At 32.2% G+C, this 17107-nt stretch overlaps 2 protein-coding genes across 4 annotated transcripts in view; one reads left to right on the plus strand and one right to left on the minus strand.

The window, feature by feature from the left end:
• LOC122501784 (chromosome transmission fidelity protein 18 homolog) overlaps nucleotides 1-17107 on the plus strand; it is a 56105-nt gene that overhangs the window by 11937 nt on the left and 27061 nt on the right. Inside the window, exon 11 of one of the 2 annotated variants that reach the window (XM_043611524.1) lies at nucleotides 3847-4368. The exons of the other annotated variant lie outside the window; for it this stretch is intronic. Within the exon in view, the coding sequence (XP_043467459.1) occupies nucleotides 3847-4053 (207 nt within the window). The 3' untranslated portion in view covers nucleotides 4054-4368. Of the gene's footprint in view, nucleotides 1-3846; nucleotides 4369-17107 lie in introns of those variants that run through there. 2 annotated transcript variants of the gene reach the window in all.
• The window catches only part of LOC122501785 (homeobox protein orthopedia), a 35647-nt gene continuing 28896 nt past the window's right edge, over nucleotides 10357-17107 (minus strand). The window contains exons 4-6 of one of the 2 annotated variants that reach the window (XM_043611526.1): nucleotides 13383-13729; nucleotides 11111-11609; nucleotides 10357-11044 (exon numbers count right to left, since the gene is read on the minus strand). In XM_043611526.1, coding sequence (XP_043467461.1) covers nucleotides 11123-11609; nucleotides 13383-13729 — 834 coding nt within the window. In that variant the 3' untranslated portion in view covers nucleotides 10357-11044; nucleotides 11111-11122. Of the gene's footprint in view, nucleotides 11610-13382; nucleotides 13730-17107 lie in introns of both variants that reach the window. The other variant, XM_043611527.1, reaches the window with a different exon arrangement.

Raw genomic sequence — 17107 nt, forward strand, 5'->3', positions numbered from 1 at the left:
AGATGTATAGTAAATCAACCAGTTGACTGATAATGTATCATATGAAATAAACAATCAACTATTACAAAACTAGTAATGTAAAAACTTGAATAACTTGAACAAATTTTAATAGATTTTCATTCAACTTGGTAAAAAGAAGTTTTTAAGGTTGCTGAATAAGAATCTAAAATCGAATTTTTAAATTTCAAAATGGTGGATTCAATATGGCGGTCAAACATAAAATATTGTTAAAAATTGATCAAATTTGCTTGAATCTGGCTACTCGGGGGTTTTTGAGGTCGCTGAATACGAATTTGAAGTCAAATTTTAAATTTTCAAAATGGCGGATGAACCTAAAAATATTTTTAAAAATTGATAAAATTTTCAAAAAAAAATTTTTTTTTTATCAAATTTTTTTTTTTTTAAAGAGGACCTAATTTCCTTTCTTATGTAATTTTACATTGCCAAATTAATAAAATTGTAAAATAGAAGCAAATTTATTCAATTATTTTCTTTTAAAATGTAGTTCAAGTTCTGTTTACATGGGTTCCGAGTTTTCGAACTCTCGGGGTAAATGTAAACACTTAATTATTTATTAACTAAATTGACGAAAATCAAAAATCAAAGTCAATTTTTGTTAGGGCATTAATAAGGAAGAATTACATATTTTTGTTTGATTTTTAAATTTATTTTTATGCAAATGCGAGACAAAATACTGAAACAGTAAAACTTTGATTTTCAATCTTTTTTGCATTAAAAAATAACTTTCACTATGGCATTGCCAATTGTCAAAATAAAATATTGGCAATACTCAGAACATCTTGTAGGTGAGCTGAGGTAAAAATATTGAAGTCGTACTTATTTTTTAATTTGTAAATTTAGCTGAAACATCTACTGTTTACATTTACCCCAAATGACCCTAAATAATTTAATTTTTTTTTGAAAAATTTTATGTAAATTTAAATTATTATTAGTTGTTAAATTTCATAAAGATTTGAATTTGAAATTTTTGGAAAATCTTAATTCCTATGGAATAATAATAATAATAATAATGATTAAATATTTGTTTATAAAAGCCCAGGCGAGAACTGACGCTGGATTCAGGCTTTACGGAACCTTCGTTGAGGCTTGGTCAACATTGATCAAGCCTTGGTGGGACGGCGGAACGAAGGTTGCTTCTAGCTATAATGTAACACTTATTTAAGACTGACGCTCCAGTCTTTGTTGTAGATTGGCGTTCAATGTTCAATCAATGCTGCGGAACCCTATAATGCAGGACTGAAACAAGGCTGCTTCCACTGTTCCCAAATTTACGCGTCTCTCGCGCTCATTCAATATAATATGGATATATGAATTGTATATAATAATAATAATAGTAATAATTATAATTATAATAGTAATGAATATTATTGTTATTATTTTTATTCATATTATATGCGTTTGTTAATTTAATGGCATTAAGTTACTATTATAATAATTATATTATTATCATATAAATAATTTATATTACTAACAATAAATGTCATTTGAAATAGTAATATTAAAAAAATAATTTTAGTAAGAGAAAACAATTTTTCTGTTAATCGGTACATTTTTTTCTCGATTTTTCAGCAGACTTTTTAATATTATTTACAAACATATTCACATTTTTTATTCACAACACAACACACAATTTTATTATTAGATATAACGCTTAAAACAAAGAATGAAAAATATTCGCTCGCATGTGGGATCGAACTCACGCACCCCGCCCCTAACGCATACCGGAAGTCCTAAACGCACGCATTTAAACCGCTCGGCCACAGAAGGCTGGAAGGCACCTCGCCTAATCTACTATTTCAATGCCAGCGCCGTATATTCTGTATATACGGCGCGTCACTCAATATTTGTTCAGCATGGGACACCAATGTTCGTCCCATGTTCGATTCAAGACTCGGTCAATCTTGATACAATATTCACTTTCTTTATTACCGTGTGCACTGAACAATATTAAATATCAATATTTATAAATTATTTATTATTAAAATATTTTTTATGATAATTTTATAAGTTAAATTATATATATTATTTTTTTTCTTGTACAGTGTCAAATTATTATTTCAAAGTTTAAGAGTTTCGTTTATCTGAAAAATTATTAGTGAAAAAAATGTTCATTAGGTAGTAATAAATATTTATGCTTAGTAGTTTTACACTAGGATTAACTGTTTAGTAAATATTATCAAAAAACTATTTTTTGTCAAACGCGCGCGACTAAACACAAATAACCTTGAAACTCCAGCATTACCAACTCAACACATACGTTAAACTCTTGAGTTGGCAATGCTAAAGTCTCAAGGTTATTTGTGTTTAATCGCACGCGTTTGACAAAAAATAGTTTTTTGATAATACATATTTACTAAACAGTTAATCCTAGTGTAAAACTACTAGGCATAAATATTTATTACACCCTAATAAACATTTTTTTCACTAAAAATTTTTCAGACAAACGAAACTCTTGAACTTTGAATACAATTATTTGACACTGTGCAAGAAAAAAATAATAATGTATAATTTAACTTTATTTATATAAATCTTATATAATTAATAATAATAATTATTATAATAATAATAATAATAATAATATTTAATATTTATTTTTAATTTAATATTTTTTTATAATAATAATAATAATCATTATTATTAATAAATTAATAATTAATATAAATATTATACACTAAATAAATATTAATATTTATTTACCAATTGATATCTTGATAATAATAATTAATAATAATTTTTAAATAGTATACAAAATTATCATAAAAAATATTTTAATATTAATTAATTTATAAATTATAAATATTTATATTTAATATTTTTAAGTGCACACGTCAATAAATAAACTGTCAAGATTGATTCAGGCTTGAATTAAGATCAGATGTTCGAGCTTCACTCACGAAGATTGACCGAGTCTTGAATCGAGCATGGAACGAACATTGGTGTCCAATGCTGAATCAACATTGAGTGACAGTGGTATAAAGACTGCTTCAACACTGGGTTACCCAGGCTGGGCGTTCAAGGCTCAATAAATCTTCAATCCATCGTCAGCATTGGTCTTTCGCGCCTGGGAGAATTTATTAATGTTTTCGAATAATTTTACAATTAAAAAAATTCGTAATTAAATGTAATAGAACAGTTTTTTGAGTATCAATCATTTTTAGAGTGAATTAGAATATTCTTTAGGGTCAGGGAAATTCTGCAAGTTTTTTTTTATTTTAATAATATTTTAACATTTTTATTATGATTAGAGTCTAATAATAAGCTTTGTTGCAATTTTTTTTTGCAAAATGCGTATTTCGTTCAAGTTTTACAAATAAATTGCAACAAAGCTTATTATTAAACTCTAATTATAATAGAAATGTTAAAATAACATTAAAATATAATTAATTTGCAGAATAAATGAAATTATTCTTCTAAATTACAATTTAGAATTGGATTTTGATAATTTAAAAAATAGTTTTAGTGAAATCTCATGAAGAAAATTAAATTGAAAGGAAAGATTTATAAACAGGAGAAAGGTTTAATTTTGTTATAGGAGCAGAAGACAAGAATAGATTTCGAGTGCTTCTTTAATTGAAAAATATGGTGTTAGAGAATACCAATAATTGCTTTCTTTAAAATTTTGAAAAAAACATTTTTTCAACACTAATGATGTTTCCAACACGTAAAAGTTGATTTTACTTCTTGCTCTGCATTACTTTATTGTCAAAAGCCTCTTTCGTCCTCTTAAATATTTTACTTATTTTTTTCGCTATTAATTTATTTTTGGAAAATCAAAGTCGCGTATTAAGTCTATTAATAAACAATGTTTTGCATTTATTTTGACAGAAATATCGAGACTTCTTTAAACAATTCAAAGACGCGGGTCAAACCAGGTTTGCAGAACAGCATCAATTCGATGTAACGGAACCTTTTCTACAGGAAAATGCTTCTGTGAAAAAAGTGCAAATATTTAAAACTGACGTTACGTACAAATTTAAAGAAGGTTACACTAATGCTGTACGCCGTAAGATCAAAATGGAAGATCTCCTATGAGTAAATTTACAACATCTTTCATGCATTTCTGCTTTTTTTATTATTTAAAAATAATGCGGTATTAAAAGTTAACATTTTTTTTACATACATTCTGTACATCGTAAGACTTAACTGGAAGCTCATCTTTGAATTTTTTTACAACACCGATATGACTTATAATGGACATTTTTTTTACTGCTTTTATTAGCTTTTTTTTACTAGATACTCCTCTTGAATTTAGAGGATTTGAATTTTTATCAAAAGTCATATTCGAATTTCTCAGTGCCTTATGTGCTAAGGGGGAAAATAAAATGATGATATAAAACTACGAAAGAATAGATATGACTTTTATTTTCCACGTTATGTATTCATTTTCACTTCCACAATAACAAAAAGAGTAGGGGAAAGTTGAGTTGCTGGTTGAGAAATCGAGATTGTGTTTAATGGTTCGCAAAACTTTTAGTGCCTTTTTACATACTGAATGTTGAATATTGTTATGGAACGCGTTTCCGGCACGTGCCGAACAACACGGGGTACAATCAAAACTACATGAAACTCATTCTTTTTTCGTTATTGACATATCAAGTTTATTAAAATTGATCTTTAATTGTAATAAATCAAATTATTGTACTTGGTTGCAAAAGAATCCCATTACGAAGAGGTTATTAGTTGCTTGTCGACGGAAGTTGCTCTTGCTCCCTGGGCACGCACGTGTGTGCAACAATGGTAGATGGAGCGAATGGATTCATTTGTGCTCTATATGACAAGGACTGAGTGCAAATGCGAATGTAGTCGCATTGGAGTGTCCCTAATGGAATTATAAATTTAATACCAGCCAGTGATAACACCTGAGTCCTGTGGCTGTTGTCTGTGATCTAGTGCTGTGCTTGCAAATGGCCCAATTAGTCCCTGAAAGCTATCCAATCATTGTTTTTTAACAATCAATGTATGCTTGTTTGCAAATTTAGTATCAATATCATTCGTATGCAAAGTATGATTATGCCGCTTCAGAGAGTGCACTGATAATTCCAATTCGCACTGAGAATCCGAAAGATAAGGTCGTTTTCACATCTAGTTGATTTTAATGTGTATTGTATCCTACCATGTGCCAGATGAAATCAAGTCTATTAAATTTTCAAAAACACAAAATGATGACATTAACAAGTAATAATGATACGATTATTATTATTATTATTATTATTATTACTGTACAAAAACAAAATCAAATTACATATATTGGATAAGAAATGTTTCTACATATCAATTTTTGAATTAATATTTCGTAGAGAAAAGACTTTTTCAGAAAACTAGTGATTATCAACTAACGAATATAATATTATGTAACAGATTGAAAGGCGGGCAGTTTTGAACTACTCGTATACAGAATGGAGTAAACTGTAAAATGGAGTATGGTCACGACGACTGGCCTTTTAGCGTTTACCATCACTTCCGCAAAATTTATTAAGTGATTTATTTGATGTTTTGGCCCACCCACTCGAACCCTTTACGTCCGTTCCATTTTCCAGCCTCCCTACCCCTTCCCCCAATTATTAAGCCATCCAATATACCAGGCCGAGTATATGTATAGCCGAGCTGCCGCCAATTATTCAGCAAATGTTATAATTGGCGCATTCCATTACGCGTAATGGATCGCACTTAACGGCTGCCGGTGTGATTGGGACGAACTGAGCAAGAGGAAAGCTGAGGTAAAGGGGTGAAACCAATCTCGATAATACTATCCTGGGGTGGTGAAGGATATACGACACCGTGTGTTAATATCGATAAACTGCTGCTGATAATTTCGTACAAAAATTCATACATTAGATTATTCTGCAATGACAATTTCTGTAGATTCTTTATAATATACAACTGACATGCTGCTGAGGCAGGAAAACTACATTAGTGCACCTGTTTTCGTGTCATTCAATCCGCGGTGAATTTATCTAACCAAAGAGAATCTCATTATTTCTATTCTGTGTCAAGTTCAATCATTTCATTATACACAATTAAATTGTTTATATGAAAACACTTTAATTATTTTTACTCTTTTTTATTATTCCAACTATTGAGCTTCCCAATATTTGTTGAATTTTTAAAAGTTCTCAACAAAATATAATTATTTTTCAATTAACAAACTGTAATAAGTTTTTAAATGGAAAACAATTGAAACTGTCACTTTTTAAGCCATAATGAGCGAGCGCTTATGTTATATGGTTTCTCTCTAAATCTCACAGAAAAAACAAGGTCTGAAACCGTTTACATCTTAAAATCAAAATAATTGACTATAGTAGCCACTTTTTAAGCCTATAATTTTAGAACTTAAAATTATACTTTTAAGACTTCAATTCAGTTAAAAATGGTTATTATGTACTCTCTAAATCTGAATAAGTTATTTTCTATACTAATGAAAGAATGAGGATTCGTATACCAATAATTGAACTAGTAAAAGTTTTGAATAATTTTTAGTAAAAAGCTACTATTTGTCAATAGAAAACTATACTAAATCATGTAGTAAAAGTTGTACTTTTTTCTACTTCAATTGCAGAGCTCGAACCAGTGAAACTAGTATTTAAAAATACGGACTTTACGGACCAATTATTACTGACAACAATATAAGCAGTCCGAGTCAGATAATAAGAGAACATTTTATTTAAAACTAGAAATTAAATTTATTTTTCATAACATAAAACAGGACCGAGTGATAAAATCATTCTGTATTATAAAAATATTGTACTTGTTCACAATTATTTTCATCATTTCAATTCAATTATTATTACCTAGAACTTTTAACTAACATTCTTCTTTAAATCAATTACTTTTTATAATTTTTAAAAAAGTCATATTCTATTTTTCGTATCTTTCTAAATTAAGTAGTAAAAACCAATTTTAGTCAGACGTGTCATATCCTATTTTTCGAATTTTTTCAAAATAAGTAGTAAAAATATGGTTTGGTCAGACGTTATATCCTATTTTTTGTATTTTTCTAAAATAAGTAGTAAAGACATGTTTTGATCAGACGTTATATCCTATTATTGTTATTTTTCTATATTAATAAGTAGTAAAAGAATTTTCTTTACGAAAAAAATTGAATCACTGTAAAAATTTTATTATTTATGAAAATAATTGAATTCTTGTAAAATTTGTATTATTTTATAAAAATAATTAAATGTTTGCGTAGAATTTTTTTAAAATTTTGTTTAAATAATTGAATTCATTTGGCAAATTTTATTATATTAGTAAATTTTGAAAATCATTAAAAAGAGGAAAATTTTTGCAAATAATTGAATTTGTGCGAAGAAAATTCAGTAAAATACTTTTCTATTTGATTAATAAACAAATACGTGCCGTCTTTAATATTAGTAAAAAATTACTCATTCATATTAGAAACACAAAAGCATAAAAATCACACTGTAAAAAATAAATCTTATTACTATCACCCCATTTTTGACTGAAACCATTTATATTAGAATCATTTATAACTAAAATTTAGTTTTGAAAGTATAATTTTAAGTTCTAATAACTCTATTTTGTGTATCGACCAAAGTTTTAAGTCTGATTAATCCATAATTATTTATTATTATTAGTAGACTCCTAAGGATTCTTATATGGAGTTCTATTTAAACCAATAATTTTTATATTTTTAAAGCAAATAGGTAATCACTTGATTGACTCAAAAAATGTATGACAGTCCGCAATGGAAAGAAATAAATTCTTGTCAGTGTACATTTATAAAATTGAGAGGAAATTATTTCAATAGATGGGAATCTAATAGAATTTGATATGATGAAAATGAAAATGTCTTGCGGTAGAAACAAGAATATCAAGAATATTAGCGTTCTCATGAGACAGTGATTAATACTGCGATGTCATCTTGCAGCTTTTCTCCTTCATCGTTGTGGAAATTTTCAAGCTCCTCCGCTCTCCCCTCTGACAGCTATTCCTCCTCCTTCTATTCTATTCGTTCATGGCGCCCTCCGTACGGTAAAAGGTTTTACGAAATTCATTGTCAGGCAATTTGCATTTCAAAGCTGCCATTCCGCCTCTCGCACGATATGATGCCCGCGAAGCACCCTCACTCGATCTCCACACGCCTTCTTCCGGCCGACTCGAGATGGAATTAGGAAAAATACGCGGCTACTTTGTGGTGCGTCTGGGTGCGACGACTTTCGTTAAAAGGCAATCATTTGCCTAGAAACTTGCATCAACTTGCATCAACTTGAAAAAGAAGTTTTACAAAGTTGCAATGAAACTATAGTTTCATTGCCCATTAAGCCACTCTCATCTGACATGCTACATTATTCCTTAAATGCCTCGCGATAAAAACATCTTGAATATTCTTTCCAAGAAATTTATTTTAATATTTTCTCATTTTTGCTTTGTATCCCATACGCGAATTCATTACACATTATACTAAATATAATCACTCACATCTGGTTTTTAACAATTGACAAAACGGATTCATTAAGTGAAAGCAAGTTACTGGGTAAACAATTAACACAAAGCAACTTTAATTTCTCTTTTCAACCCATTTTTGGGACTTAAAATATACAACTCAAAACTTGATTAAAACATTCATTTTTAGTGTTTATTAATAAAAACTAAAATCGTCTATAGCTTATATTTTACCGACTTTCTGTTTCATTCATCGCAGAAAAAATAGATGGGATTACAAATGAATAGGTATTACAATATAGTTACTCTTTTGAAAAGCTCTAACTAAAATGGCAAATAGTTTTTCCCGATAAATATAAAAGGTCTTTCCAATAAGCCGTTACGGAATCAGGAATACGACCCCATCGAAAGCTAAAGAAACAGGATGGAAAAGATCCGCAGTGCGCATTAAAGGATTTTCCAAATAGTACTGAGAAAGAAAAGAGAATTTATCGACGATGTCTCGTCGTCGTAAGAGGATCAAGAGCAGCAATGATTTTCAATTTTCAAATCCACTTGCTCCTTCCTTCCTACCATCCTATTTCCCTTTGCATTAATTTGTCACCCACTAATATAACTAAAAGAATAGTCATCAAAGAAGAAAAATTATATACATAATTCCTTTCTTAGTCACATGAAATGATTAAAATAAAGAACGGATTCTCAAGTAAAAATGAAGGCAGTGAAATTTTGCCATAGAATAAAAGTATTGATATTCATCCTTAAAGGAAATTTAAAAAATGTCGTTGTGAGGCGATCGTCTCGTTCAAAGTGGTCTGGCGCCTATTTTCTGCTCCTTTTAACCACTCAGCATTTTATCCTTTTAATCTCCATCTTTCTCTGTCTACAGATTCTTTATCGCCGCGCCGCGCCGGGCCGCAGCGATCTCCGATGGCGGAATCAGGCGGAATGACGGGAGGGTGTCGTAAGGTCATGTAGAAACACACGCGAACACAGAGTGAGAGGGAGCGAGCTTTGTCCGGAGGGTGGGAGACGGAGAGGAATGGGTGGATAAACCATGATGTCGTTGATTAATACGGTTTACCAGTAAGTGTAACGGAGTGTGTAGAACTTGTCTACCTCACCCTCCCTCCCGACTCGACCACCGATCCCCCCACCCTCTGGATTTCGCCCTCCCCCTCCAGTGAGTCAACACTCGTGGGCCAACCGGAGCCACGTGCCGATCAATGGCGTCTTGTCTCTGGTTGGTCGAGTCGGGACCAACCCCTTGCGTCGCTCTGCATCCCCGAGAGTAGGTAGAAGAGGGTTCATCCCCATAAGAGAGGGTGAGCTTTTCTTATATGAGGAGCATTGATTGCCAACAACCCTTCTAGTTGCTTCTACTTGCTTCTGCTGTTCTTCCCTCTTTCAAACTGGCTCCTACCTTTTTCAAAATATGTGTATGCCCTCCTTCCCTAACTAATTGCTTCCTCCTCCGTTTTCAAACTCAACATTCTTTTTCCTTCTTCGTTTTCAACTTGTGTCCTTTTTCTTACCAGTTTCAAAGTTACCATCTTTATATACTGGACAACTCGAGTGTGTGTCCGAATGAAATGCTAACAACCCCTCTCGCGTTCGGCCAGAGTCCGTTAAATTGGCGGTAAATGAACTTGCTCCAAACTAGATTGTATATGTGAATCAGAGTCAAATGAAAGGCAAATTCCGATTTCAATTTGTACTTTTTCATTTTTTTTTTTTTTATAAAAGCAAAAGGTAAGTAAGTTATTTTTATTATGAACTTGCAAAAAAACTTATAATGATAAAAATCTTTGCTAATCTGTATTTTTGTATTTTTGAAAAATTGTGTTTGAGCTTTGAAAATTTTTACAAGTGTGCATGCAATAATTTCATATGCGGAAAAAGACGACATGAAAGGATTTAGTGAAACATCAATTTTCTTCATCACAAGAACAAGTTTATTAGATGGCACTACCTTTAGTGTTTTCTACATATATATCTAGTCATATACGTAATATACTTTTCGTTAAGTCAATCTTGAATTATCAACGGTGACAGTCAAAAAACATAATATACACATTTCTATCATTGCTACATTTAGACAACTTTGTTCGTTCTTATTCAGAAGAGCGGAAAATTAATTTTGTGCTCAAGTAAATCCTACTCTTTAAATTTGAGTAAGTATAATTTCACTTATTAAAAGTTATAATTCACTCTCTTGTTCGAAAAGTGCGCGTATGGATTTTTCACGCATTGTGGTAATTATAGAGTGGAGAGAGAGAAAGAGAGAGAGACTCGTAACTTTTATTAAGTACAAAACTATTCCAATTTATATTACTATATATACACAGAATATATAAGAAAATCTTAAAAAGACGCCCGCACGCGGTGATCACTTCTCCTTGAAAATTGAGACCTAATGTCTATATCTATGACAACATCCTATGGAGGATGAAATCGCTATTGTCACGGTACAAGCAGGCACAAGCTGGTCCTCCGGGAGTCAGATAGAGTTCAGTTTGCTATAAAACTTGTGCCTCTGAGAATTATACGTTCAAACGTGATCGAAGCAGCGGTGAAAAGATACATAAGCTGTCTTCCGAACTTGTTCGCGACAGCAGCTCTGAAATACGCAACAAATAAAAAATAACTCGACAAAAGACAAGTAAAACAAATCAACAATTAATACATGTCGTCAACTTTAGGGATCTTCTTTGGTAGTAGACTGTATTTGGTGAGCAATGTTTGGCAAATGATGTTCGTGCCGCCTGGCAAGACCCAATAACGGTGGTAGGAGAGGCAAAGGCAAAGGCAATGGAAGACCACCGGGAAATGCAGCGAGTCCCCCCAGTAGAGCTGACGCTGTGGTATGCTCCTGGGCTTTCCTTCTGAGTTCGGCTAAACTCGTAGTTCGAGGAAGATCTCCCGACCCTGGCTTACAGCATCCACAGAGGGAGCCAGGCCATCCTGTGGGTGACCAGGAGAGCATTTCTTGTATGCTGCTGGGTCGATGATCACTCGTAGTCCACAGAGAAGGCGTTGCTGATGTCAATGACGTGGGTGTAGTGCTAATGATCTTGTTACTAAAAAGTGGTGGTGAGAACTGTGTCAGATGCGGTGAGAAGAACAGAGACGTCGGTGGATCCACTGGCCTGAATCCAGCTGAAGGCGTGCTAAAACTCGGAGTGCTGGAACAAAAGAAAATATTCATGTAGAAAGTATAAGTCAAAAATATAAACTTGTAAAACGAACATCTAATAATGAATCATAACATCTGTAAATTTATCTCTAATAATTCCATCATGGAAATTTAGAGCTGCGAGATTAAACACTTCTCTTGATATTTGATTCGCGCAACGTTTATGATTCAGTCAAGTGTACCTTGAAACTACTTCCGCTAAACCTGAAAGCGTTAACCCAATTACTAGCTTGACGCTCACCCCGCGGCCTCAAGGAACAACTTGGCTTCTGCTTTGAAGCGCTGATGATTATCTCAAATATTAATCGCAAATATTGGTTAATTAATGTAACGAGCGAACTGGCATCCTGGTTAATGGCTGGGGCTGCAGGTGGAGGAGTGTGGCAGCTTGGTGGGGGGTGAAAGCCACGGCTAAGGCAAGAAGCAAATTACACAAGTGAGAGAGCCACCCGAGAAAATCCAAAGAAGGAGGAGAAGAGATTCAGAGTCATGGTTATTGCCTCCGAGAGCTGTATTAGTTGCAATTAGCTGCAATTAGCTGCAATGTGTCCCTTCACCTACATTATTATTATTATTATTATTATTATTATTATTATTACTAAATAAATATCGATCTTATACTCACAGAAACTACTTTTAAAAAAGCTACTCCTCTACAAGGACCGCGGCGTGCTTTTAATTTGAACAGTGCACCCGAAGCTAATACAGTAAAAGGATCTCATCAACAAGAAGCTTCTTTCGACTGTTGGCAAACTAACGAAAAGTATAGAAAAGAAAGAGGGCTTTGTGTGAAATAATCGCATTTTAGATGCAAGGTGTACAAAAGAAGTGTAATGTCTGAAACTGCACGGTCCGTAAAGACAATCCATTAAAGGCCTTTATTTAAAATTCAATGACGTTAAAGTAGCAGAGTCTCAGCACGATAACGCAGTATGTTACGCATACTGCGATAGGAGGTTCACTTTCTTGATACGGTGTGTAAAGAAGAGACCAAAAGGGGACGAGGGTTGTAGTGTATACCCACCTTGCTGCAACATGGAAAAGCAAAGGAGAAATTCAAAGCTTACCAGTTTCATCCCCTTCTAACTTCCCCGGCACCTACGACCCCCTCTTCTTCTTGCCCCTCTTTTCACCCCGAACCAAGCCAGGAGCAACTGAATAAATAATGAGGATATATTTACGGCGAGCAGTTTTAAATAAATTACAACTGCGGAGACGATGGAGGAGTAAGTTCTATAACCAACTCCCCTTCTCTGCCCCTGAAGCGCGCGTTCACCATTTTATCCCACCAATGAACCTCTTATGTGTTTTCCGCGCATTCTTCTTTTCTTAAGATGCAGATTTTCGAGAAAGCGTCTTTTGAGATATCTCGCATTAATATCTCATGCTCATCTTTGCCACATCCGATTTAACAGTCCAGTGAGTCCTTTTCCTCACACAATCGAATCACTCGTTGGGTACAACGCAGTGACAATTTCGTAAAAAAAATTGCCTCCTAAAAGTCAATGTCACTAATTAGCAAAAGTCCTGTAATGAATCTGACACAATGAGTGAAAAAGAAGATTAAAATGAATTATGTAAAAGTACGATGTAGAATGGCAACTTCCGCCGTCATATCGCTGGTGAATTTCGCCCGGAACAAGTCGGAGTGCAGTTTAATGGCGCGTGTTGGACTTCCGAGTCGAGTCCGTGCGAATGGTTCATAAGATCTCGGGTGATATTTCCTAAAGACGTAAATACACGCACAAAGTTGAAAGCTCACCTCTTCTCTCCAGGAGGTCCCTGCGGGACATCCACTGCTCTCGACGGCGGTAAGTCACGGGTGGGGTTTGGCGGTGGCGTCGCGTCGCCCGGATTCAGGGGCGGCTGAATCTGCGGTTGATGCTTTGGACTCACTGACGCCGACGTTGTACTTGGACTGCTTGGACTATGTTTACGGCTCGGACAATCGTCGTCATCAATTGGACTTCTGTTCTCCAGCACATCACTAATTGTAACTAAATTACTTGGCGAATTCGGTGGCATATTGCCATCGCTTTCACGCTTATTTTGCTCCTCCCGAAGGCGCTCGCTCTTTCGCCACTTGGCTCGCCGATTTTGAAACCAAACCTAGAAAACGTAATCCCTTCATTATTTACATTTTACAGAAAAAAAAGTATTCATTTCTTTGATAATTAAATATATACAGGCAAATCCACGAAATAAATTCGTCACGCTTTTGCTCTTTTCAAATTCCCTCACTTTTCCAGGTTTTCCAGGTTAGAAAACGGAATTTTTCCAGGTTTTTAAAATACCTACACTTATATTTTACCCAATTAAATAATTCTCTGATTTACAGACAAAACTTTCACTTTTTCTCTGACTCTAAAGAACTTTATTTTTAAATAAATATTTACTCATTTATATTTTTCCATAGGAATTAAGAAAAATTTAAGTCAATTTTTGAAAAAGTTCTTTGAGAATTTATTTTTAAATTCTTTTTTTTACAATTTAATTTTACGAAATTTTCATTATTCTGACATTCTTAAATTAAATATATTAAAAATTAAAAACTTGAAATAATTAAAAAAAAATTCCATTAAACTTTTTGAAAAAAAATTAATTCTGCAAAATTCTTAATTAAAAGTATAGGTACCTATAAAAAGTTCAAATTTTCAAAGATTTTAAATTGAAACTTTTTGAAAATTCAATTATGTTTCTTAAAAATGAATTTTCATAAAGAATTTAATCAACAAATTTTATAAATAATTGAATTGTCTTGACAAATTTTAATAAAAATTTTAAGAATAATTTCATTTTTCGAGAAATAAAAATAATTGAAATTCTGCGATGAGTTTCATTTTTTATAAAAATAAATAAATCCCTGTAAAAAATTTTATTATTTATGAAAATAATGAAATGTTTGTGTAGAATTTTATTAAAATGTTTTTTAACTAATTGAATTCTTTTGGGAATTTTTATTAAAGTAGTAGCTATTAAAAATCATATTGAATTCAAGAAAGTTTTTGAAAATAATTAAAATTTTGCCAAGAATTTTATTAAAATTTTTCAAAATAATTGAATTTCTGAAAAGAATTTTACTACTTTTCAAAACAATTGAATTTCTGCAATAATTTGTAATTGCTTGAAAATTCAATTTGTTTTAATTCTTTTAACTAAAACATCTAATTCTTTTAAAATTGAATTAATTTTAAAATATTTAAGTAACATTAGATTTTTAGAATAAATTCAATAACTTTAGAAAACAACAATTTTCCAGAATTTCGATCAAAATTCTCTGACATTTCCAAGTTTGCAGGTTTCCAGGTTGCGTGCGCGCGGCAACCCTGGATTTTTTTACCGAAGACTTAAAAGTGTCATATTCTTTATACAGACGTTTATCACAGTAAATATAACGTCTATTATTTTAAGGCAAAAATGAAGTCTTTAGTTAAGATGCAACATTTTTAAACCAAATCAATGCTGAATTTATGTGATTTTGTATTTAATGAGAAACACTATCTATATACATCAGATAAAGTAAATGCTAATTTCATTTTCTTAAATGAATATTACATTAATTATAAATTTATATGTATCAGTTATTGAAATGTCAATATAATTATAATATAATGAGAGTGAAAAAAAACATTTTTATGAAAATTAATATTGCAAGTAAGTATATATATAATATATAATTTCACTAACATTATAAAAGATTAATGATAATTGATAATCAGTGAATAAATATAATATTGATAATTGTGTAATACGAAATGGACTACAATTTAATTCAGTTTAAAGTGGTACTTGTTTTAAAAGCTGACTCTCCTTTTATGAAACTCGATCATGTCATGTTAAGGACTTTAGTCTCCCCTAGATCGTTTCGTCATTTGAATGGCTTTAAATTGATAATGATCACCGTAATAAGGTAATGATGATTATAAAGAATTTGATACTGAATATATTAATGAAATAATTTCTCGCTTCAGAGCTGAATTGATAATAATAGAAACAATTTATAAATGAATAAAAAATTTGTTAAAAAACAATTATATTATTTGTACTGTCTGTATATTTGAATTAGAGGATTTAAATCCATAATATATTACAATTATTGCATGTACAAGAAAAGCAAGTTTTCCTATAGGATTTCCCATCACAGAGTCAGAAATATGTATATGAATAACAATAAATAAGAGAAAAGGTGCAAAGTGAAAGAGGAAGAATTAGTATGGGGCCGGTGCGGGGTGCTGGCTATCAACAAACGCATAGTCAATTGCATCCAGAACAAAGTATGTAGCAAGGGTTGGTGTGCATGTTCAACGAGCCGGCAGCAACCACTGTCCTCGAGTGTATTTTAAAAAGCTCGAGTTTCTCTAACGAGGCTAACTTGACATAATGCCAACTGAAATAGACTTTATTATACTCCAGCAGTCTCCTGGGTTTCCCTTCTTTTTTTTAGAACTTGTTCTGCTTTAGCGCCACATAAATAACATACGTCCATTTTTTGCGCAAAATAATCCAATTACTATTCAACTCATTACTTAACTCTTGACACCGCCATCGTAATTTTATAGAAAATGTATCTCACAAAATAAGTGTTTCTTTATTTCATTTATTTATTTTTGGGACTGTTGGATAATTCTAGTTTCATTAAAATTTTATTTTTCATTTCCCACCTTGAGCTTGTACGTGAATCACACCTGTCAGTATGAAAACCATACCAATAGAAATCTAATTATGAGTCTGAGATGAATGAGAAAATATTCTACTTGCGACAAGTTGCACTTGTTTTAAATGTATATTTTTCAAGTTGTAGACTTTTATGGGAAAACATTTATAGATCTTTGATTATTGTTTTAAAACTCGAGGCTGGTACAGATCGGACGATATATTGAAAAATGGCTTTCGCCTGCTTTCGCCGGTAAAAATGTCAAATGTACGTGAGAAAATGAGTATCGTTGGAAAATGATTTAATAAAATAAATACGATGAGCTTTGCTTCTTTTATAGGTATACCTAGTGCGGTTTTTGAAGCGCCAAGAACGCGCGAGTATTGGAGTGATGTAGAGACCGTTGGCAGACGGGAAGATATAATAATATCCTAAGGGTTGCGGAGGCGAGTAATAGCTGGGAACAAAGCCTTCATTCCCCTGGGACTAACCGTAGTCTCCTCTCCTTCCCCTTCTATACTCTTTCTCGACAGCTACCTATACATATATTTTCCACCGTTTCTACTGTATTCAGAATTTACACTGGAAATTTAATCCTTGATATATACGGTTTGCTTAATGGAATTAAAGAATTTCTTCCTTTTTCAAATCAATTCTGCAAATTTCATCCGACATTATTTATTCAATAATTGAATATAATATTGAAGAAGAGTAAAATTTGCAAAAAAAGCAAGATTTATTGCTCTTGTAATTGTGCATGTGTATGTAGAGTAAAGTTTATGTGACGCGTGTGAGGAGAACGTGCTTCGTCGGGCCCCCCAGAAGCATCTAAT

This window comes from Leptopilina heterotoma, unplaced genomic scaffold (genome assembly GCF_015476425.1).
Source record: "Leptopilina heterotoma isolate Lh14 unplaced genomic scaffold, ASM1547642v1 Lhet_214, whole genome shotgun sequence".
NCBI classification, from domain to species: Eukaryota; Metazoa; Arthropoda; class Insecta; order Hymenoptera; family Figitidae; genus Leptopilina; species Leptopilina heterotoma.